Source organism: Lipophrys pholis (genome assembly GCF_963383615.2).
Source record: "Lipophrys pholis genome assembly, chromosome: 2".
Classification (NCBI taxonomy): Eukaryota; Metazoa; Chordata; class Actinopteri; order Blenniiformes; family Blenniidae; genus Lipophrys; species Lipophrys pholis.
The window spans coordinates 31,252,800-31,278,284 of NC_137636.1; the positions used below are offsets into that span (position 1 = coordinate 31,252,800).

The 25,485-nt window shown below is 45.3% G+C and overlaps 1 protein-coding gene across 1 annotated transcript in view; it reads right to left on the reverse strand.

Annotated features, from left to right (window-relative positions):
* Window positions 1–823: 823 nt before the first annotated feature.
* nkd1 (NKD inhibitor of WNT signaling pathway 1) overlaps window positions 824–25,485 on the reverse strand; it is a 35,405-nt gene continuing 10,743 nt past the window's right edge. The window contains exons 4-10 of the mRNA XM_080458761.1: window positions 14,901–14,958; window positions 9,264–9,367; window positions 8,941–9,036; window positions 5,324–5,471; window positions 4,313–4,394; window positions 3,705–3,832; window positions 824–1,976 (exon numbers count right to left, since the gene is read on the reverse strand). Coding sequence (XP_080314887.1) covers window positions 1,444–1,976; window positions 3,705–3,832; window positions 4,313–4,394; window positions 5,324–5,471; window positions 8,941–9,036; window positions 9,264–9,367; window positions 14,901–14,958 — 1,149 coding nt within the window. The 3' untranslated portion in view covers window positions 824–1,443. The remainder of the gene's footprint in view (window positions 1,977–3,704; window positions 3,833–4,312; window positions 4,395–5,323; window positions 5,472–8,940; window positions 9,037–9,263; window positions 9,368–14,900; window positions 14,959–25,485) is intronic.

A 25,485-nucleotide genomic window follows, 5' to 3' on the forward strand; every position in this document is an offset into this window, starting at 1 on the left:
TTCTCTTGGGGCTCACGAGCAGCTGAAGCTGGGTTGTAGTTTTCCTTTTAGAAAAGCCTTTTTCTACCAATTGGTAAATCCTCCTTCATGTAGAAGTACACATGATTCCTGAAAGGATGAGGCAAGGCTCCCTGACTGACACCAACAACCTGCCTGACTGGTTAAGAGCCGGAAGATGGATTGAAAGAGAAAAGCTACGGTGTGAATCCTGCCAAACCCTGGCAGGATTCAGGGGAATAAAAGAGCTTCAAAACCGGACGCCCTCTCGAAGCTCAACTCTGTCGCATGAAGCAAATGAACCCACGCTTTAAAAAAAAAAAAGTACAATCAACGCAGTTTTGTGCTCCTCGTGATTGAAGTCGACCCACTGAGCAGCACAGCAGAGGGTTGGGATTCATTCAGTCATTAGGTTAGTCCATCACACTGACATGAGAGATGAAGGAGCGTGTGTGTGTGTGTGTGTGTGTGTGTGTGTGTGTGTGTGTGTGTGTGTGTGTGTGTGTGTGTGTGTGTGTGTGTGTGTGTGTGTGTGGTCCTAGTGGTCTTCGTGAGGAAAAACAAACAGAACTGCTTCCAGATAGTGAATACAAAGATATCACATTATCAATAAAGCTTATAAAATTGATAACAATATATACCTTATGTACAGAAAACCTTAGTTAATAAATGTCTACGGAGCTTTTCGATGTACTGCAGAAGTACAAGTCATTTCAAAATAACCTCTCAGTCAAAGTCACTATTACAACAAACGATTAGGATAAAATTAGAGGTAGCAGCGGATTTCGGATCTCTCTTCCTTTTGTTTAGATTTTTTTTCTCGTTTCATTTACTTTCCTAACATTTTCCCCATTTTTGCTGATGGGGTATCGTGTGCTTGAATCTTCATTTTCGTCTTCAAAAACCCGCCTGGCATCCTGCTTTAAATACTCACGCACCCATGAGCGCACTTCAAGTGGTTTTCCACAGACACCAGTGTCGTGACACTCGCACTCCTTTGCTACACGCTCGCACATTCACACCTTTTTAGTTGGCTTGTTTTTTTTTGTTGTTTTTAACATACACATCGCACGCTGCTCTTCTATCGTCCATATTCCTTCATATTGTTTATAATTCTGCACATCACAGTCTTCTTCCTTGGGTCCGTCCTTTTGGCTGAGCGGTGTGGGAGGGGTTGTTTGGAGCTGTGGAGTTCGTCAGGCGGAGGATCACAGAGTCAACCAGGGGAAGAAGATCTGCAGTATTAATCTCTCTGTGCCTCCTCTCCAGTGCCACTGCGATCCTCAGCCCTGCTGCGTGTCTGACCAACCTCTTCATAACACTGGTTCCCCCCCCCCCCCCCCCCCCCCCCCCACTAATCCTCCCGGTGTCCACCACAATTCTCCTGCAGTGGGTGTGTGTGGGGCTGCAGCAGTGCCGGGGGCGGTCCCGGGCGCGGTGGAACATTCAGGACTGGTAGAAGTGGTGGTAGTGGTGATGGTGTTCGTGGTGATGGTGGTGCTCGTGCCGCTGCACCACCTGCGCCAGCCCCCCCTCGTAGAGCAGCAGGCTAGGCAGGTCCTTCACCTGCTCTTTCTCTACCACGGGTCCTGCAGCAGCCAGGGAGCTTAAGGCCCGGTAGCCCTGGCTCTCCTTGGAGCGCTGCTTGTGCTTGCGGTAGGGGGCGGCAGACTGATGGGGCGGGGTCTGGCTGGGAAGCGCGGGGGGCGGCGGCGCGCCTCGACTCCTCATCACCCGGCTGCTGATCTGCACGGGAGGCGTGCGGCTGTGGTTCTTGGGAGAGCGCAGGCCGTGTTTCCCCGAGTCTTGGCCTCGTAGCCGGACGGGGTGGTGGCTGTCGGTGGCGCCGACGTCCACGGCGGTCGGCAGGCGGCGGTGGTGGGAATGGGAGTGACCGTTTTCCGGTTCGTGGGAGCGAGAACGCGTCTGGTTGGACGACCGCGTCTGAGGCTCCGCTTTCGCCGGCTCGGCTGTCGTGGCTGTGAAGAAGAGACACAGGTTCCCATTTAAAACAACTGAAGGCGGCAATGTGGAGGTTTGTTTTATCCACCATGTGGTCAAAGAGTCAAGATAATTGTTTGATGAATAAAATATCATTAATAACTATAACACATACTATTACTAACACTTGAGATAGACATTCATTGTAACATAAAGCTAGTGTAAGTGCTGCATTTAGAGTTTTTTTATTTAAATTGTGTGTTTTTGTGTATTTTGAACAGTTTTCTTTTTGTGTGTGTACAGCTACATCCAACATCCAATCAAACATGCAAAGTTATTTTAAAACTTGTATCTCCTAAAGAAATTCATCATATAGATAAAAAAAAAAGTGTTAAATTGTGTCTCCGAGTGTGTGAGGTTAATCATGCATGAGGTCTCTCATGAGGAACTCTATTATCACACTCTAAAACACTCTTTATTGTCTGTAGATGTGACTGTATGTGGTTCTTCTGTCATCATATGGTACTGTTCCACTAATTCCTCCTCAGCCCCAGTCGACTTGACTCTACTCACTATCGTTAGCCCCCGCTACCAGGTACTAAGGCGAGTAGACAATGTGATGTCAGCAGACGTCAGGACGCTGACTGACCGGACCGTCACGACACCGATGAGTCAGAAGGCCCGCCATTTTTTAAACCCGATCACGACAAAAACGCTGACAGACAGAGATCGACGCACAGAAACAAACCCGTAGAGCAGCACAGAGGTGCAAGAGTTTCTTTGTCTGGTGGCGACCAGAGGATTCAGAGGGAGCTCGACGAAGCGACCCGCTACGAGTATCGAGGGGTCTCTGAGCTGCTGTGTTTTGGATTAACTGGTGACCGGCTTCCTCGAGCATCGACATTAAAGTTTAAAATATCGTACCGTTTGTTTGTCTTATTTTAACATCAGTTGCTGCTAAGGGCTGGTGGCAGAAGTCACCAGTTAACAGGGGCACCAGTGAGACCGAAACACTGGACAGTGAAGCATGACTGTAATGATCCACATTTCTAATAATATTACTGAATGTATAAAAATATATACTTTTAACATTTCAGCTGATATCCAATGCAGGTTCGCTATGCATCATATCGGGGCGATTACTCTCCAAAAGCTCAGATGACTCCGCCCACACCGTGGTCGTGCTATATTGTAATTGGAAATGACCGAGGCTGAGCTGAGCCAAGGCGAGTTAAGTAGGGCTGAGTAGGTACTAGTGGAAAAGCGCCAATAGTTAACTGGGACTGACTCGAGCACCTGGATAAGGTGGTATAGAAGATAAGACTGCTTCATTAAACTAGTATACCAACGGCTCCTTAATAAAGTCCCTATTCAAAACTGGGATGTGATGACACCAAGCAGACTCATTTTAGCATCTTTCTCTGAGGCAGATAACCCAGATAGCGGATCTCTGTTCGCACTTTCCTGACAAAAACAACATTAAAACCACCACATGTCATCACGGAGCACCAGATCAAGGCTGCTGCTTATTAGACCTAATATTTCACTTCACAACAGGCTGTTCTGTTGATGGAGCTTTAGCTTGGAACACTTGATGCATTGTGCTCGCCAGAGCCCAGATGTTTGTACTGGCAAGCGCCGCAGTGGGCCGGTATTTCCACCTAATGGGCTACGAGCAGGTGCCGCAGTAATGAGGGCCCCTGGATGCAGCTTCAAAGGGGCCCCGGTCCGCACGTCTCCCACCCCGCTGGCCCCGGTCCACTCACCGGCTCCGAAGCGGGAACTGTAGTTCTCGATCCCTGCCAGGTCCAAGTAGTGGTTCCTGCGTTCCAGGTTCTCATCCACACAGTGGCGCTGGCAGCCAGGCTGGGTGTGGTGGTCACTGTGGTGGCGCCTGTGGACACAAGCGGCACCTCTCATTAGGTAGCAGCCCAGGCCAGCGAGGTTCGCTACAGCAGCGTTTGAAGAAAGTAAAACAAGTGTTCCTTATGATCACGCAGTGGCCGAGTAATTGTTGGAGGAGTGAGAGCGTGATTGGAAAATCACAGGTTTGAACGCCTGGTCGGGAGTGCTCCTGCAGCACAGCGAGCCCGTGAGAGATCAGACTCTCCCTGGTGTTTACTCCTCCTGAGTGCTGCGGAGGTCAAGCTGGTCGAAGCTAATTAAAGACCGAGCGACGATTACAGAACCCAAGTGTGAATTCTTCCTTAAACAACTGCCGCCGCCGCCGCTGACACACTTTAAGAGCAAGTTTCTGGTTTTTTTCCTGCTTAAAAGAGTGAATGTGACGTAAAAAAAAAAAAAAAAAAGCTGGCTTTTGCGTGCATGCACCACACACAACAAAGACCGGAGTGTGCAGAGGAGGCAGGTTTACCTTAGGAGTGCTCGAGACTTCTTGTCTGCACTCTTGAGGTCTTCGATGCACTTGTCATTTTTCTCCCTGGGGTGGGGCACGTCTGTGTATGTGCGAAAGACAGGAGGCTATTATCAAAGAGAGCAACACAGAGGAGTCACACATGCACACACACACCCGTGCACGCAGGCACGCAGGCACGCACGACAACAGTCGCACCAGCCTCAGAAGAAAGCAACCTTTGTTTTTGGGGCTTTACTTTGAAGATCTATAGAAAAAGAAAAACAACAATGCTTCATTTATTCTATTTTCAACTCTCAGCCTCTTATAAGGAGCAGAATGAAACCAAAAAAAAAAAAAAAAACCATGCAGACTTCAGAAATAGTTCATTAAGGACGTGAGATCTGATGCAGTTTGAAATTAGCATGAAGGCAACCAGCAATGTTTTCAAAGCCTGCTCTGTCTGAATCTCCTGACAGATATTTATAGCCAAAACAATAGGATGCAAACACGCAGGAATATATATTTTTTGAGATATTTCTCCCTGACTACTTGTTTACCAAGTCGTCAGTGAGAAAAGTTAAGTTGAACGCAGCTATATTCTCCCGGCAGCTCTGAGAAGGTGGGGGTGAAGTGTGTGTGTGTGTGTGTGTGTGGGGTGGGGGACTTTGGAGAAAAGAAAAATGGCTGTGGTTATCAAAAAGACTCGGCACATCTCTTAAGGTTTCTTTCAGAGTATTTGAAGGCGCTGAGGAAGAGGGTGGAGGGCCCCTTTCTGGCTCTGTCGCGCAACCTCCTACCCCCCCCCCCCCCCCGATCATTAAAAATGAACCCCATTGAGTGGGAGAGATGGAGCGACGCCGAGACGGCGAGGAACAAAGCTGTGACAGGCCTGAAGCAGGCGCCTTTCTCCATGACAACAAACACATCTCTGGGTGAGCTGACAGCAGGCAACACAAGGGGGACCCCCCGAGTGCCCCCGCTCCCCTCCTCCGCTCCGCTCCCACCCACAGCGATGACGCCGGGCTTTACCTGCAGCGCCCTGCGTGCAACTCCTCCACCGCTGGCTGGAGTCGGGCGCCACCGAGAGCTTGACCCTCAGTGTCTTGCTGCTGCTGGGGGAGTGGTTGACGGAGGCGTCCACCACCTCGTAGATGGTGTGGAGCAGGCTGGTGATGTCCTGCAGGACAGAGGCGGTGAGGAGAGGAAGACTTAGTCACATGAAACGTTACGAGTTCAATGAGCTGCATGGATTTGACTGAACTCGTATGCACCTTGAAGATCTCAGTAAGTTTTACGGACGTGTCATGTTAAGTTGCACGAGATCCTTGCATTATACGTTTACTCAATTTCAACTCGCAAATGGAAAATGACTCAGAATGTTTCTGCGTGCAGCAGAAATGTGAAAAGTCATTCGGGTCCATTCCTCCACCCCGAAGAAAAGGAAGAAAAAAACCAAAAAACTATTCTAACAAAGGAATGCCTATCACCGCAAACTCAGTGCCATCCAGTCGGTCGTGCAAAGGCCTGTGTGGCATTTACTCAATTTTGGCAGAAAAGAAACATAATTGAGTGGAAAACATCATTATGAGAAAAAAAAAAAAAAAAAGCCACCCTGAGGCCAATGCAATATTTCAGCCACAATGTTGGAGCCATACTACATTTTTTTTTTATGTTTTTTAGCTCACTTGATTTTTACTTTTCGGTCTGTGTACAGAAAAGAAATGTAAAAAAAAAAAAAAGAAGAAGTTGTGACTCCCTGTTTTAGGTTTCCAAGATCAATTTGAGCTTTTGAATAGACGCTTGGTAAGACTGTAAAACCTCAGGTTTTACTCAGTTAACATTAAAATAATCACTTCTAGTGGAATTTTCTCCAAGTAAGAGACTTACTGCACGTTACTGCAAAAATGCAAAGGAAGACATTAAGGATGAACTGAAGTATACTGGCGCAGTCCATTCCTAGACTGGTTTAGTAAAGACTGAATTGGGGCTGAGCAGCAGATCCCTGCTTCACATTACTTCTTCAGACTTATACATTGAGATAGTACCGCTAATTTAAAGACCTCCTCATTCTTGAGAGACCTTATTCATTCAAAGTTTAACACATTAGCAGATTTGTATTTAATGAATTATGGAAGAGTAACTCTCATTATCTCAGTGTTTAAAAAGGTCCATTATCTGGTGTGTTGACAAAGTACCACAGCTCTTTAGATATCCAGTGACATCGTAGCTGAAAAAAAGAAAAGAAAAGGAGACTATAGTGATGAGCACGCTCTAAGAGTCCTAGTATCTGTCGTTTTATGCATTAAATCCATGCATATTGAATGCGAGTGAGGAATTTAGAGAAGTGACAGACTACAGTGAACAGAGCAACAACATCAGTCACTGCAGTGGGAAGCCATCAGACAGGGTGTAAAGTTATAAATTCATAAAAACAAACGTCTGTGCAGCAGCACAGGAAGACGACGGAGCCGTCAGGCCTGACAGGAGTCAAATTTACATCGCGGTCGGCTCTGAACTTTCTCCGAACAATCGCTATTGAATATCTGAAACCACACAGTCAATAAACGGACGGGAGCAAAGAATGGAGTGTGTATTCTGTTGAATAGTTCAGGTTTATGATCTCAACCTCTAATCGGTGAGGGGCAGCCTCTGTGTCGTCTCCCGAGGCCGTTTTCGAAGCCTCATTTTGCACCGATGGAGTGTTTTTCTGCACCGTACCAAGCTTACGAGCCCCTCGTGACTGCGAGCTAATGCTCTGGGCCTTTTCATAACAAATCAAACTCGAATTGCCCATAAAAAGTTCAGCAGGTATGGAAGTGGAAAGCACTGACTCATGTCATGTACTGTATCTCAAATGTCCTCAGTGGTTTACCTCTGGAAGGAGCACAGCCTCGCCATAAGAGCTCCTTTGACAGAAGAATTAAGGCCGAGCCACACAAATGCAACAGCAGGATTTCTTTTTTTTTTTTTTTTTTTACACACTTTTACCACTCTGACTCATAAAAGGGAACTATTATGAATTCTTCGGGGACTGGTTCCACATACCGCTTTTAGACGTAGACGAACAGTAAGGGAGGGGAATAAATAAAAAAATAAAATAAAATAAAAGCTTCCTGTGTCACTTTTGGTTTCCCTCTTTTTATTTGTGAGAAGGGATTTCTAAAAAAAAAAAAAAAAAAAAAAAGGAGTTGGAGAAGAAAGCTTTTCTCCCCCCCCCCTCCAAGCCACCGCCGCCTGCCGTCTCATGAGCCGCGGAGCCGCAGGCAACGCCGAAAAAACTTGCACTGCCAACCACACAGAGGACAGCTCCAGAGTCTTTTCGCCCGTTTCAAGTTGTTCTCAAAAAAACACTGGATGTTTCCTCAGATCTGTACCAGGCAGACACAAGCCACAAGGTGCCTCGCAGGAGCGGAAATGCACCGGCGCTGCTGGATTCGGTTCTGAACGAGCGAGATCGGGTGGCAAGCTTTTGCTCCTCTGCGCCTCTTCTGGGTGTGGTGAAACCAGGAAAAGTTCTGGATTCTTTTCCAGATGATGGGAGGATGTTTAGTGTCTTTTTTTTCCTGTTTACAATGTGCAGTGCACATCAAACACTCAAAAACACACACTTACTTGGGTTTATTCTTAAGCAACTTAATAATTCAAATGTTTTGGATTTGCTTAATTTTTAACCAATTTATAGCGGAGAAAGTTAACGAAGGAGAATCCATTACAACATGCTACTTAGACTAATTGTATTCAGCTGACAAGTTCATCAGCATGATAAGTGGATTTCACTATATCAGCAACACCAAAACGGCTTTAAATGGCCACATTCAGCTTTTCTCACACAGTCGACATGGAAGTTGGCCAATCCAACCTTTGTGAGAAATTCTAGATTTCGAAGGACACTTTGACAAGTAGACAGAGATCGAACCTGCAACGTTGAAACACAGCCAATGTGTTGATTTATTCTATTTTTTTTTGTTGCAACATTTAGGTCGATTTGTTTATGTCAGGGTCTGAACTTTTCACTGGACAATCACAAAATATGAAAATATTTCACTACAAATAAAAAATAAATAAATAAATATATATATATATATATATCATGAATGTAAAAATATCTGTGTGAAATTTAACATTTTCTCACATAAGAAGTGAAAGAAAATTCTTCCATGCACCTCGACAGCATGATTCCATCTTATTGAGGAAATCATAGGACTCTAGTACGCATACACTTCAGTTATCCTCCTTATGAGCATCAATCACACGTACTACAGTTTTAAACTACCGTTCAGCTCTTTCAGACTCCATCGTGTCAAGCAAAGCATCTGGAAAGCCATGCTTTAAATCCACTGACCCATATGACCGGAAGAATCCATCCATAAAAATTCATTCTTCATTATTTGTTGTGTTTGAGCAACTTGTGTCTTCTTATGTTGAGATGGACTGTTGTCGTAATAAACCGTCTCTGTTCACACGTGAGCAGTTAGTCATATTTCCATTCTATTTTCTACATTTATGTTAGGTCTTGATGACAAACCTGATATAAAACAAACTGTGGTGACTGCTTTCTGTTATACATATATTCTATTGTTTACTCATTCACTTTTCTCGGTTATTTCTGCACGACTCCTCCCTGCTCGGCAGGAGATGATGATTACCTCTCTGGTGACTTTTCCGTTGTTGTCGAAGTCGTAGAGGGTGAAGGTCCACTCCTGTCTGTTGTCCTCCTCCATGGACACGGCGCACTCCAGCTCCTGAAACGGCACGTTGATCCCGGTTTTTCACACCGCGTGTAGGAGAGTGTGTGTATCTCCTGCTTATCCGACCACTGCCCTACTTTCATCCAGTGTGTGTGTGTGTGTGTGTGTGTGTGTGTGTGTGTGTGTGTGTGTGTGTGTGTGTGTGTGTGTGTGTGTGTGTGTGTGTGGGTGTGTGTGTGTGTGGGTGTGTGATAAACGACCCGTTCTGTGTTGACACTCACTTCAAACTGGAGCTGTTTCTGCGGCCCTGCGGGGGATTGGCTGCCCCTCTCCTGCATCTTCTCCTCCACACAGCAGCTGTCTGTCTTCTCTGGGGGTAAAGCCACTGCAGCGAGACACACACACACACACACACACACACACACGCACACGCACACGCACACGCACACGCACACACACAAAGAGAAAAGAGAGAGCCTGAGGATGGATACGCTGGGTGCAGTCATAACCTGAGGATAAGTGTTTCTTGTAAGCCCTCTGACTTCCGAGTTTGGTAGAAGCAATTAAGACATGTTACACATCCTAGTGGTTCTGGGTGGAAATGATCGTAGTCCCTAGTTTTTTTCTAACTCTGAAATTGCAGATCTGGAATTATTAATAACACAATATATGATCACACAAGGGCTGGTGAGTTCAGTATAAGTGATAAGAGTGTCACTGCTTTGCACATCCGAGGTCATAATTTACATTTTGGATTCACAGGAAATGCGATTAAAGGAAGTTGCAGATGGTTTAGTTATTACAGCTCACAAATGGTCTTTGGAACATTTTGCTTGAGCGAACAAACCAAACTGATTATGTAGAATCGACTCACAACATATATTAAAAAAAAAAAGGTGATTAATTTCTTGTTGAAAAACATTTGTCTAAAATAATCTCCACCAATCGACAGTGATCAAGAGCCCGGGAGTACAGAGGGTGAACATGGTGACGGACTCCCACACTTCAACCCATATGACAACTGAACACGCACCAACTTCTGCTGTCACAACTGGAGATTGTTCATTTCCTTACGAATGGCAATTCAGCCCCTTTCTCTATATGCAACAAACATTTAATATCTTTCATTTATTTAATCATTTGTTCATCGTTTTTCCGATTAACGATTTGACCCTTTAATGTAACGACACATTGTGTCTGTCCCACAAAGACACTGATGCTTCACAGTGACAATGAATATCTTCTTTATTTTCTTTCTGTATGAAGTCTGAAGTCATGTTGTCCCTGTGTGCGTGCCTGCGTGCGGGATTACTATCGTGAGATGAGTTCGGTTGCGGCCTTCCTAAACCCCGAGTTTGGCAGAGCTGGTTAGAAGATGGTTTGATTGATGGCTTGATGGTGAAGTGAGAAAGGGGTAGGAATAGATAAAAGTTTTCTCAAAATTCTCGTTTTGTCTAAACTATGAGAACCTTGAGGTATTCATCCTATTTTTAACTGAGAACTTCAATCACGAGAAAATGTGCACGTTAATCAGTGTGGCCTTTCAAAGGCTTTAGGCTTTTCCCAATGAAACTCTTCACATTGTTACAGAGAACAGAATCAAACCAGCAAACATCAAGGCTGAAACTGAAATCAAGGTGTCAATCCAGTGTAGAAAAATGGCTCTGAATCTGTGACAGCACTAATTCTCTAATGACAAAAGCTCCTCCATAGTAGTGGTTTTGAGCTCAAAGCTCCTGTGTATCCATCCCAATGGGCTCGCACAGAGAGGGGATGTCAAACAGGAATCTGAAAGGCTTAACACGCCTAAAACATGACAGAATATGGCAAATGGCTTTCGGATATAAATGGTGGAACTGAAACAGCATGTGAACATCAAAAGGTCTATAGGAGGCCCCCGAGCCTGCGACTCGGTGCAGCAGAGCTCATCATTTTATTGGAATGACATTCGCCGTACATTACCATCCAGACGTACAGCGCCGCCAGGAAGTCCGCGGGGAGGCCTGTTCTGCCACGTGCACTTTTTACCCCGTTAAACTGACGGCCACATCCACTCCTGTGGATTTCATTCGTCCGATAAGTTACAATAAACTGAACACAGGTTTTACAAAACAAGGTTCAAAGTGAGACTGACGTCCTAACAACTTGCACTTCAGCATACAAAGAATTATATTTGTAAAACTGATTATATCAATCACAGTTGTTGTTGGTGCTCTCAAACGCTGGAGGTCTACACATTATTCATGTATGACAGGTACTGAGCTCTGAGTACTTCCACAACATAGTAATCCACTCTAATTATTGTACCTGAATGTGTCTGGTGTCGACACTGGTGACACTTTCAGTTTAAACATGGCTGATGAGAAGTGTCCATTTGCTCCTCTTTGCTATTAAGGCTCTGATTTAGTGAGGATGAAATATATATATATATATATATATATACATCATACATCTTATATATCACTGGTCTCAGAAATCAAAATATTTTCAATCAGAAGAGGCGTCACTTCCTTGGGAAGTCCAACTTGGACTGGCGTGCGGCCAATCACCCGCCATGCAGCCAGAAGATACTAATGTCTGTCTATATCCTACACTGCTGTATCCAGTCCAGGGGGACAGAAGCTGGTCCCAGCGGACAATGGGGAAAGGACATCAGTCACACATACTCACATTCATACTTACAGGCAATTTAGGCTCACATATTAAGGTCCGATACACGTTTTTGGACTACTATAACTATAAGTTACCAACAGGTTTTATTCACAGGTGGATTTTCTTCTCTATAGTTTCATCGTATCATTTTCAATAACAGACTTCGGTACGTATCGAGGCAAACATACCTTTAATATTTCTACAAATGATGTAGATAAAACAAGTATGCACTGCTTGTTTTTAGTAAGAAAAATACAAGTTAGAATGTATGTATCTTTTATTTTTTTATGTATTAGTTATTGTTGAATTCACGTGTTTGAAGTCGCAGCTAAAAGTGGTGTATTTTTTGGATTACGCCATTTCAAGCGGCTGCCCACCCTCCAGGACATAAATAGCACGACTGTCGCTGTCTAGTTGGATGTTTCAGTTTCAGTGCTGGATGCGGGCCCAGATCTAATGCCAGCGGAAATCCTTCTCTGCTTTGAAATCCAGCATTTGTTTGACACTCGAGACCGCAGATACACGCAGACATGCGTCTGAGCTTTGGGAGGTGTTCGAGTCGGCTCCTTCACAAGCCACGGTGAGTTACAGTCACCCCGACACGTCGCCGCTTGTGAATTCCTTTTTTTTTCGCTGGAGCATCTTCTTGCCTTTTGGTTTGCACGCTGCAGCATTCCCCCACCCCTTCCATGTTTCACCTCTGGTAGTTTAGCTTTGGTCGGTATCCCTCCACTCCACCCCAAATCCAATCAAAGTCCTGCAGGCTGCACACACCCACAAAGCCACGCAGACCACACCCCTCTTTTTTCTCTTCTCCCCCCCTCCCCCTCTTGCGCCGCTCTCCTCCCGCCACACTTTGAAGTTCCATTCTCAAACCTTTTGGAAGAGGATCAGACCGGCTGTAAAACAGAATCACTAATTAATTAAGCCAAGTCAAATCTGAAACAGTGTTTGTTTGCTCGCCAACGGAGCAGACACAACAGCCCAATTTCTTTCCTCCCGATCCAAAGCAGATCAAAGCGGACCTGTCTCATCCCTGGGCAGGGGAAAATGCCAGAAATGAAAGGCATCATCCCAGGGAGCTTTTACCAACTTTTTGGAGAGGAGCAGCATTCGGGGTCCCGCTGTTTGATCATCTGAGGTGCTCAAAGGGAACATTGTGTGCGAGGGCAAATCTGTTCCGTAGCAGGCTCAATATGGTGGGGAGATGCTTATCTCGGAGCTAATGAAATGCCGGGAGGAGTAACAGTAATCTGCTATCACCCTCCTCTCCCTCTGACCCCCCCCCTCCCCATCGCAGACATAAGCCGGCTCTTTATGAGTGAAGCTGCCGCCAGGGGCTTGGCTGCACATCAGATCTGAGGGGCAAGACGAGGGCAGCCGAGGCTGGCACCCTTCATGTCAGGCCTGTTCCAGCAGCCTCGCTACACACACTTTATATACACACACACACACACACACACACACACACACACACACACACACACACACACACACACACACACACACACACACACACACACACACACACACACACACACACACACACACACACACACACACACACACACACACACACACACACACACACACACACACACACACACACACACACACACACACACACACACACACACACACACACACACACACACACACAGGTTGGGAACGCTGCCACACACTGTGAGCAATCACACCCGGCTTAGCGAGGATACTGTATTACACATAACTGGGCCCGTCTCCTCTTCACAACAAAACGCCGGATGCCCAAGTGATTTCAGGTTGGGACGTTCTTTGTGGATGGAGGTAATGTTTTTTGGGGTTTTTTTCCTGCTTCAACATTAAATATCTTCACTCACAAACAGCACATGTATCTAAAATAATCAATAAAAGTGAAGCGACCACTCTACAGACACATTTTCAGCTCGAACTACACTTGTGGAAAGAAAACAACTGCCCGCTGGGAGCGTGAAAAGGCTTTCCCAGATTGACCTGAGGGCTGCTGTCATCGAACAGTTTGACCAGTACAATGAGCGGAGGGGAGTTAGTAGTTAGCAGAGCAGCAGTCACCGTTATTGCCCAATCATTGCATCCACACACGAGGCATTGATGGTAAAGCTGTTGTGTTACAGATTACTTCCACATTTACACTAACTGTCCTTCATCATCAAGCTCTTCTTTATGTTTCCAAAACATTTGCAGTTAAAGTGACTTTTAATCCTGCGCGAACATATTTGGACGTGTGTCTTTGAGAGCACGGGCGAAAACGCGTCTTTCATCCGTGTTGGCTGTGCTACTTTGTTTGCCCCTTCCTGTTTCCTCTCGGATATTTTTCCTCCATTTGTGGGGATCTGTGGACAGCAGATCTGATCAGTGAGCTGAGTGCAGCCGATGCCAGGGGACGTCATAAATCCCCCACAGCTGTCTTCATTTGGGACAGAGTTTGCCTGAGGACGTACAAAATGCCTTCCTGAGTGAAGAATCTGTATTATCTCACGGAGACATGACCGTAGCAACATCCTTAAGAAAAATAAATAAATAAATAACAAAACAACTTGAGCTGGTTAACACACACTCGCATGTGGCTACCCTTAGGCCAAACATATCAAAAAGCAGCTTTGGGAATTGTCCTACTCGTCACTCATTCATCGATAAATCTCCTATTGAAGCAAGTTATTTAAGCCACTGCCAGTTTATCATAAAGAATCAACATAGAAAATCAGTCTGCTTAGCAAACACTTGGCACAGACTTTGGTTCAGCTCAGGGACTGATCATCAACTCCACTCACATTACTCCGATATTATCTGTTCAAGCAAAAATAAATAAATAAAAAATAAGTTAAATAAGTCATTTTTCCTCCTAAATTCTTGGCTGATCTCGTTTCACTCCCTATTTCTGCCTGCACCTCACGTCCAATCCTGTCTTTAAAAGGGAGGGAGAGACTTTCTCGTTCCAGAGCTCTTAATCCAGGATCACATCACATTGGGGGGAAAACATGGGGGAATGGAGGCACTTTGCAGAGCACCGCTGGGGAGGGGCGGATGAGAGATGAAGAAGGCAGAGATGTGGGAGGGAAGGTAAAGGGGACCTCATCAGCCCATTGCTGGGGCTTAGAGTGGGAGTGGAACTGAAGGGGAAAGGATGAACCACTAAATCAAAGAGCCACAAATCCACATTAAGATAGAGTCCAAATGCTTTTCAAATCAAGCAATAGATCGGATCGTTTCATCAAAAAGGAAGATGGATAAGAAGGCACAGGGTCTACCTTGTAAGCGGTAATGCTCTGCTCCGATCCCCTGAGCACATGTGTCATCCATAGAGTCCTGCAAGCAGAGAAAAACAGAGAGAAAATAAGTCAAATACAGTATATCATATTTGAGCGAGACCGTCGTATTTTTGTCACATAAAAACAAACATGTTTAACGATGCAAATCCACACCATTGCTGTGCAGCGCAGAGTGACAAGCTGGAGTTGAAATTACAGTGTTTATACATCTATATATGAAGTTTGACAACTGTGCGCTGAGCTTAAACTGCAGCGGAAAGTTTAAGGGGGCTGTAATTGCAGGATTGTGACACACTAAGCAGACGACAGACGGTAAGATTTGAGACTATGAAAAGAGAATCTAAATCACTGCCCCCAGCCGAGCGAGCACCAGGTTCGGGAAAAGACGGTTTGTGTCGTGGCGCTATTTCTGTGGCAGGACTGTCGCTGAAGCTCCACACCCAGAGGCACGTTGTCTTTTTTCTTTCTTTTTCTTTTTTTTTTAAAATCCCAGGCCGTTTTGACCCGGGACCCCCTCTCCTGGCAGCCCTGTCTGTTAGTGCATACCACAGAGACTGCAGGGACATGTGATCCCCAGCTTCGCTACGGAAAAAGTCTGGCTCAGGTATCCATGTGGCATGACATTCATCTGGCTGAAAAAAACCATTACTCACAGGCTGACAATCACACATACATGCACACATCCGCACGCGCACACACGGTCCAAGACATACACACGCACTCATAGACCCGCCCACAACTTTTCCACTGCACGCTAAATACTGAGAGAAAAATTTCCAAGAGTCCACAACAAGTCAAACAGCACAGATCCTGCAGGGACAGAACATATTACTAGTGACGGTTAACTTCACAGAACATCTCCTTCAGGATGGCTGAGTGGAGTCCATATGTTTTTATTACACGTGCACGTAAGTGTGGTCATGAATGTGTCAGAAGCGGGGCTCTGAAAGCACGAGGGGCCGTTTTAGTGTAATCCACAGAGGTGGAAGGTCAGATGGTACGATAGTTCCCTCGTTGGGCTAGTGCCGGCCCGGCTGCACCGCTGTGGGTGGCCCCGGGAAGAGAATACGGCAAACCGCGAGACTGATATCCACAAAACAGGGACCCTGAGATAAACCTGTGTTTGCTGTTGGTGTCAGCGGGTCAATACACATTCCAATATGGCCTAATGATTCCGCTCCTGGGCCGTTAATGCAGGTCTGACACTGCTCTGCTTCGGAGTGATCAAAGGGTCACCAACAGGTGAGAGCGGCTCAGGAAGAGACAAAAGTAAAGAGATACCAGAACCACGAGCGTACAAAGAAAAGAAGAGCTATACATAGAGCTATATAACCCACCATGTCACATTTGTCCTACAAATGCCGGTCTGATTTCTAATATGGCCTCAATGTAAATCTTCCCATTTGTCGACATGATAACATCGACGGGTTACTCGGTGTAACAGCAGCGATAAGCACGGCTCGAGGCGGCCAAACATAATACAACAAACGTGATATAATCTGTGCTTCACTCCATTCAAGAGTTTACTCATCTGAGCAGGAAAGATGCTGAATTATTCAGCTGAGAGCCGGAACCACGTTTCGGTGCCGTTGACCAGGTATATCAGTGCTCCATCTATGTGTTTACAGATGTTCAGGTACCGTGTTGACCAGATGCATTTTAAAATTGCTCGGAATTCAAGCAATAAAGGCGTCAGTTAAAACAGAAAACAAAGGTGTGATAACATAAAAAACGTCTTCATTATACAGTCGGTGAAATTAAACGCGTACTGTAATATTTCAGGAATCACCACAGCAGATCATGTGACTCACAGGTTTATGCTTTTCATGATGCAACGTGAGCAGCCAGGGGCGGAAGGGTCTTTGTTCGGGGACTCACAGTGCTGACTCGTCAAACCACACAACCTTGCTACACTAACCTCAAGACCTCCGCTAAGAAGATTTCTTTTGACAATGCACCTCCAAGCTCCAGTGGGACTTCATTTACCGGCCTGACTCCTAAACAGAAGACGGCTGCTTTCACAAGCCCCTGTAATGGTCCTGACCGTGTTGATGCATAGTGGTGAAAACTTTCAGCAGCTTTCTTTTAAATAAAAACCACATTTGTGATGGAAACTGTGATGAAAGAAAGCAAATATAAGCTTTGAAAAATATTGTATTCTTGGGAAAAGGCTTCGCTGATGCATAGTTTAGATTCTTGTCCGAGGCAGCTGTCACAGGTTAATCACTAGTTGTCTCCACTGATACTGTAAACCCAAGAATTACATAGAAGAACATGGCGTAATTATTGGATAAAGTTACTCAAAGTTTCATCTCGGCGTCTTCCCTTTCCTGTCAATACGCTCACTTTTCTTTCCACGCCGGATCAGAAAGAAAGTCACGGAGGTGAGTCGTCTGCTGCCGGGTGCTGACCCGTTCCAACACATCCCGGACATCATCCATCAGTGTGTAAATTAAACCCTGGTAACGCCGACACTGGCCTCGCTCTCTTTCCACTGAGCCCAGCAGAAAACACAATCACTCCACAATAAACATTCCTTTGATTCCACACACACACACACACACACACACACACACACACACACACACACACACACACACACACACACACACACACACACACACACACACACACACACACACACACACACACACACACACACACACACACACACACACACACACACACACACACACACACACACACACACACACACACACACACACACACACACACACACACACACACACACACACACACACACACACACACACACACACACACACACACAGCATCTTGAGCGTGTTTCAGTTTTTGATGAATGGTCCAAAATTATTGAGAGGTTAGCCAAGAACATGAGAAAAAAGGGGGAAGAGGAATGTACTAATTGGTTGTTGTCTGTGGTGATGGATGAGAACCGTATTATTAGCACGCCGGAGTTACTCTGGGATTTGCTCTGGTCAGTGTTATGAAGAAAGTATCCCATGCTTCTTTTTTTTTTCTTCTTTCTTTCATTTCACACAAAAACACACACACACACACACTTCCTCCCCTGATGAAAATCCTCTGACCGCTACACGGTAATAGACATACACAACAGAAAAAGGAAAAAAGACAAAGAAAAAAAGGCCGGTGGACTTGTTCTCACGCTGGAAAACAAAACAAAGTATTTCTCAGCATTTCTTGTAAATGCACTTTTCCTCGCCATGTAATATGTCAAACACACTTTCCAGCACAGCGTTCTTGTTTCATGCTTTGGCAGTGATTGATCAGATCAACAAAACACCCTGCAGAGGTTCTAAAAATAAGCAGGTTCCTGCTTTTCCCACCAGTCAATTGGTCCAAAACAATGAAGCAAATGTTTTTGTGTGCGATGGTGAAGAATAATAATTTCAAATAACGAAAACAATATTTTTGGATTTACTAGTCACGCCTACAAGAAAAATGTGAATTTCTTCGATCCTGCCTCAAAAATAAAAGACCCACTCGATTAATTCTGTGTTTCGTTCAGTAACTGACCTCCTGTAAGATCCACTTTTTATTCGTGATCTGAAGGAATAACTCCACTAACGCACTGTAAACGTGGATTCTTTGAAGACAACATGCTTAACAGGAAAGAAACAGATTAGTTACGTTAAGCAATTACGTTTCAAATAAAAATGTTTGAAAGACGCAACGTGATTTACAATCAACTAAGACATCAAACGAGGGAAAGTCTTCAGGACATCATATTAAGGACGAAGCAGCACAAGAGGCGGTTGTGGCTGATCTTAGACACCAAAGGAAACCAGTCCAGATCGTTGAGCCGCAGAGAATAAAAGCCTTGTTATCGTTCCCTTTAGTTTAGCTTGAAAAGGAAACGCGCAGCATGGACTTGCCCAAAACTGTGTGGCTGGTCATCCCCGTCTAAAGTCATTCCTCGACTAATGAGTGGAGACGAGGCTGGACTGACGCAACATTTACAAACACTTAGCTTCGAGAGGGAGAGAAATGAGAAAAACCCGCCTCTCATTAAAGTCTCGCACACAGGGTACGTGTCCACAGTGAGCCTCAGAACTATGTGCGTGTAAAACGGCAACCACAAAAGAGCCATCCAGCTTTTCTTTGTTTTGGGGTTTTTTTCCACCCCGCAAGAGTCGCTGAGGGGTTTCTATGTGACTCCAGCTAATGCAAAGTTCAGAGGTGACTGTGGGAGAGCTCGTGAAGGAGGAGAGGCCACCTCGGCCTCCTACCCCCACTGATTCCACCGCATCTTGTGTGGTGGCAAACGTGGAGACAATACTGCGACTATAAAAGCAACCCTTTGTGACAGAGATGTACTGCTGATTAACTCCACTCTCCACTGTGGGCTGCACAGTTTGGTCATTTTGTTCTTTGCCCCCGCAGCTTGAGGCCCGACCTGCTGAAAGCTACAGTGAGGAGCCACTTCCCCGCGGCTCTGCAGGATCCGGTCAGGGGTGCAGGCCTCCAGGCACACACAGCCACCTCTCTCCTTAACTCGGGACCGGCTAAAATAATTTTCCAGACATGATGTTAAATGTTCTGTGGAAACCAAAGCATGAAGCGTTTTCGCTTTAAATCGCAGCCAGACCCTTTAGAGCTTCTTCGACGGGCCTTCGGGACAAGGAATTGCGCGGCCCCTGTGTGTTTTAAAGTTGTTCAATCCCCTTCACGGAAAGTGATTTATTACCAGACTGTAACACAGAACATAGTGTGCTGGCCTCATTACAAGATCCCATCGACACGACTCGCCAGCCTGAAGGCTTGTTTAGTTTGGCCATGGGAGCCGTTCGGCAAACCTCATCAATGGTGAATTTGGAAATATGGATTCAGATGTGCACATTTAACAATAATAACATTTATTGGATAAATACAGCATGTTTTCTTTAAGAATTGCAGCCAGTCAACTCCTGTTAAAAGTAGTGTACTTCTTCACAAAAATATCCACTCAATGACATGATATTAAAGGAATCTTAGTCATTCGAGCAATTCGAGTAAAGTCGAGTAAATCAAACACTAGTTCTTGATGAATGAAAAAAATGCAGTGTCGCTTGCCCCTTCGATGCTAAAATTCAATGTCATGGGGTGGAAGTAATACTGTGACACATTGGAATATTGTTGTTTTCACAGCATGGACACGTTTTCCCACCGTTTTCAGTCATTCAATACATACAAATCTTCTACTGTGTTGCCTGTGCTTGTGAAGTTACATTGTTCTTGAATGAAATTTGGCTTAATGTGGTTATTTATATGCTGAAACAGCTAAAGTATAAATAGTTTTATTGGACATGTCCATACTGTTTATTAACTTATTAAGTTGACGCGTTATCCATTTATTGCAATATCACAAGTCATAAGGAAGACATCTGTCCTGCACGTTTTGGAATTCTGAGTTCTGCTTTCACAATAAAGCTTCAGGGAAGAGACCGTTAAATACATACAACTATGCACGATACGGCCTCCACCTTTAGCGTCAGTGTCACACAGGCAAGGAGTTCCCCCATCAGAGCACATTCATCCATTGTCACATTTTCATCTTGGATCACCCTGAAAACTAGACACCCAAACAACACAGTGCAATTGTGGGAAAAAAACCTTAAATAGTCCATCTGATAGGCGTGGATCATGAAATCATCAGCTCTGAAACACAGTGTTCCACTCAGTGAAGGTAACCACTGAGGCATTGTGCTTAAGAAGGTCTGACAGAGTTTTTGACAATCAATTTAGAATATATTGTTGTGTTTTTGTCTCATTCTCCTGAAGACAGGAGACGGCGTCAGAGTAAGAGCGATTTGGAGCACATGCTGGCACTGAAGCGACTCGGTGAGCTGAGACAGAAAGTTGCCTGAAGCGTCATCCTTACACATACAGTAGACCCACTGGGTTGTATTCTTTTTTTCTTTTTCTTTTTTTAAAGCGAGTCTGTGTTTGAAGCAAAAGGGTACATTAGAGTGCAAGTAATACGCACTTGTATGTGATTGTGGGGAAGTCCCACAAGGCCTCTTGGTCTCTGTGCTGTCTGCCTCCATGACCCACCACACAGGCTGACAATTTATGCGGCTGACGACAGCCTTCCCTGATCGCACGCCAGAGCTCAGCGGAGGCAGGCCTCTGGAGCGATGGCTGCACTACTGGCACTCCATCAAAACCGAGGAAAAATCTCATTAGAACTGTGGCTGGGTGCCTCCTGCTCCGTCCCGTCCCCCGCCCGCTGTGAGGAAACACCTTGGGGATGGCAGGACCCGGCGCGGTGGTGCCGGCGTGACAGCGAACAGCGACACAGGAACAGTCGTTTAACCACAAGGGCGAGACGGGCAGAGCGGAGGAGACGATGCAGTGTGGGAACCAAGTATGTCTGCTCTCACTGGGACGAAACGGCCCTTTCAAACAGGAGGTGGATGCTCACATAATAGCAATTCTGCAGAACCATTACAGAGGTGGAAAAGTTGTTCTAAGCACTTTTATCTGAGTTGTAAACCATCAGTGTCTCCTCTGAAAGTTTGTCAGACAAGGTCCCGTGTTCTGATGCAGAATTGTTTTTTGTCTGAGCTCATCCTGTCATCAGAGCGCCGATAATATGATGCGTGCAGTTGATTAAATTTTATTAGCCTATCAACTCCCATCATTCAGTCCCTGTTTTCTACATGGCAGAGGTATTCAGCCATGCCATCGCCGCGACACAGGAATGGGTCTGACAGAGCAGGAGAAGGAGGAAAAGGTCTCCACCTTGTTGTTGGTAACAGGTGGTGCCACGTTAGTGCCACTATGAACGATGTAGCGGCAGAGATTTTTCTGATCAAGCCAAGCTTGTAATAAACTGGGCACGAACTGGGGAATCCTGGCAAATTTGCAAACTATATTTATTTCCGTTGTTTGATGGTCATGCTGCCTATATTGACAACAAACGTATATATTAAAATATACCAGTCTCTACCATTTGAGACCACTAGATGGCACTGTATTACAACAGAAAGCTGCTACACTACAAGAGAAAAACTTCCATAACTGCCATGTTTGACTGACAGCATAAATAAAATGTCACCAAAAAGAACGAGGCAAACAACAGAATTTGAACTAAACGTTATAACCAGAGCAGCAGAAGAAGTTTGACTTTGTGACGGACGGGAGTAAAGCACAGAAACTGTTGCGTGATGAAGAAAACAACAAAGGCTAATCGTGGGCAAAAAGCACAGTGGCCAGAGCTGGAGGAACACATTTACAGGCGAGTTAACTCACAGCAGCTGCTGGCCGAGGTTTAGCGATGCTGCAGTTACGCCAACGCAGAGATAAATAAATGCGTCTTTTAAAACCAGTGTGACCTTCTATTTTCCTTTGTCTTGGCACGATTTCTTTTTTTTGCCGGCTGCAACTTCTACTCAGGTGCGACATATTATCTCTAAAATGCAGTAGTCTTCGCTGGATTTGGAAACCGCAGGGATCTTCAGAAAACACAAGACCAATGCAAAACATGTGACACATGAGTGCTTTCAAACCAACTGTGTTTAGACAGACCAAAGCTGTCATCACGTATTTGCACTTTGTCCCATACATCTGGTGCACTTGGCAAATGAAATGATTTTGACTGATTGCATCTAACCTGGACTGAAGCCATCAGCAAAAGTTTAGGAATAACTGATAGTGGAAACAGCTGTAAAGCTGGGAAATAAAAAAATAAAAAAATCCATGGCGCACACACACACACACACACACACACACACACACACACACACACACACACACACACACACACACACACACACACACACACACACACACACACACACACACACACACACACACACACACACACACACACACACACACACACACACACACACACACACACACACACACACACAGCTCTAAAGCTAAAAACCAGGAATTAAAACAACAACAAAAAAAAAGTCCTATTAGTTTTAGAGCTGCAAATTAGCTTATAGGTGTAGTGTTACTCGCAGAAGACCACAAGAGAGGAAATACCCATCCCCCGTCACCATGCCAAAGAGTAAACTGAGATACACCGGAGGCAGTTTCAAAGGACTGAGCTGCACAACTCTTGGAATCTGGAGCAGCACCTATCCTGCGATGAGTGTGAAGTGTATGAGGTGCAGCTTGACGAGAGAGAGAAAAAAAAAAAAAAACGATCACCACTCATCATCAAACAGCAGCTTAGACTCAGGTCCGAGTTTCACTTCCAGTTTTTTTTTTGTGCTGGGAGTGCTCTCCACCTTCCAGCAGCATTTAACGGCCTCATTCAAAGCACCACGTAGCAGTAAAACACGACGCCCCCAAGATGGAGCCAAGATAGAGGGGTGTTGATGTGAGGTAGTGAAGCGCCGCGCTGCCTCTGAGCGAGGCTTCAAAGGGGATCGGTTTTCACACATGAAATAAAGATCTCAGATAATCATATGGCACAGCAGAGCTAATGCGAGACGGTCCCGTTTATGGAGGACGGGGGTAGATGGGGCCAATTTCAGACGACACCTAGAACACAGAGAGCCATGGAAAATGAACGTCTCCGCGTTCCTGTCCAGCTCAACCAGACAGGTCTGTTTTGTTTGAACCGAGCGTCTATCAGGGCTCATCATTATATGACGCACTCAGGGAGTAGTTTGACTTTCCTCCAGCAGAGCAGATGCTTGATCCGTCTAAAAAAATTCTTTAACAAGCTAAACAAATGCACAAAACTCATCTCCCGAGCGTTGAGGAGGACGTCCTATCTGCTGTTTTACAACGCAATTTTATGCCTTTGATAAGGAACTCAATGCTTTTCCAGAGGTCACCCGCTGTAAAGCTTTTGATGTTGAGCCTTCCAAGTGCGTCCTGTGGGTACTTTTTCTCTGAAATACCCAACTGCACATTTAGGATAAACATTTAATCATTCAGTGGAAACATTGCTCAATAAAACACCCTCTAGAGTTGGGTGGAAAACAAACAAGATGAAAAACTGGACAATTACAAGTCCCTAAAAATAGTGCCAACGTGTAATTTGACATCTTGAGAGAGCGAGAGAGAGCTTTGAAGACAGACACCTTTGCTGCAGACTCGGCGGCCCCTCCCGCTCGACACCCCTTCGGTCACGACACACCCACCAATCTCTCTCTCTCTCCCTCTTTCTGCACCCCGGGAAAGAAATTATAACCATGGAGTGGGGATCCATCGGCAGGCAGGTTGGAGGAAGCAGCTCTATGATTAAAGTGTGCGTGGTCAGCAAACACACAAAGCTGCAAGGAGGCTGCACAAGCCAGAGGGTTAACGCGTTAACTTTAGCATCACACACACACACACACCAGAAACACCTTAGCTGAAAAAAACAAACAACTGCAAATTAAGTTAAATCCCATGTATGGGAGGAATGCTGGATAAAAGGCTGTGCATGCTGCTTTATCTCTGTAATCATTTGGCTGCTCTTTTTTTTTTTTTTTTTTTTTTTAAACACTTCTTACAGGACAAACAAGTGCAGCGATTGCCCGCCTTCCCCTTTGTAGAGAGATAGTGCACAGCCACCAGTCATTTCTCCACGTCAGATTAACATTGCAAACACTGCTGGTCACATTACCTCACCCACATCAAAGGCTGCCTCCTGAAAGGCTCAGTGGAATATTAGCAGAGATTTACAGCCCTCATCTCTATGCTTCAGAAACATGCTGATCTGAAGTAATCTCCCTCCCCCACTCTCCTCTTTTTGTGCTCTATGTGTGAAGTTGGCCAACACTTTAATGACCCATTTACAAAACTTTTACACCTGCGAAGATAAGCTTTTACAACTCAGCCAGCCCCCTCGGGCACTAAAGTTCTACCTGTTACTCAAGGTACCCGACTTTATTAGCTTTTGAAAAATATGTAACCACAGCAATTAACATTTATCACACTGTTTATCAAAGCCGTATCTCACCAGAGAGGAGCGGGAGGGAGGATACAAGGTGTCAAGATCAAGAGTCTAACGGCGCGATCGCCCCTCCAGCGATTTCCAGAAACCCATCCCTGAGAGTGCTTTCATTTCATTTTCTACAACTACAAAAACACTAGGCCGCGTTCAAAAGTTCCTCTCTCTTTCTCTCAAAATTAAGTTGAGAAACCCGAGTGAGAAAAACAGGAAACGCATTCGTTTTGTTGACACACAGAATGAATGTGAAAGACAGGATTTCCATCCGCTTGCTGCGAACGCGCGGCATTAAGCAGCTGAAGAACAATGCTACTATTCTCACTACGTGTTAATTATTGTCACGCCGAGTCGAAATGACTGCAGTTCAACACGTAGATAACAGCCCTCATAAACAGTTCCACTCGGGCATCAAGTGAAGAAGACATGAGCCATCCAGCCTTTGTTTTTAGTCCTTAACTTTTCTTGTGAGTCGCCGAAGAGCGAGAGGTGAAACCTCCCCCCCCCGCTTTAAAAAAAAACAAAAAAAACATGCTCCACACCAGTCAACATAACTTCACTATGGGAACTTGCTTTCCCAAATGGAAGCTATGGTTTGGAAGGGAATGGAGACAGCCTGTCGCTTGGCCTTGATTTACAGGTGGTCCCTGCCTGCCAAGAGTAACAAATCACAACATTATG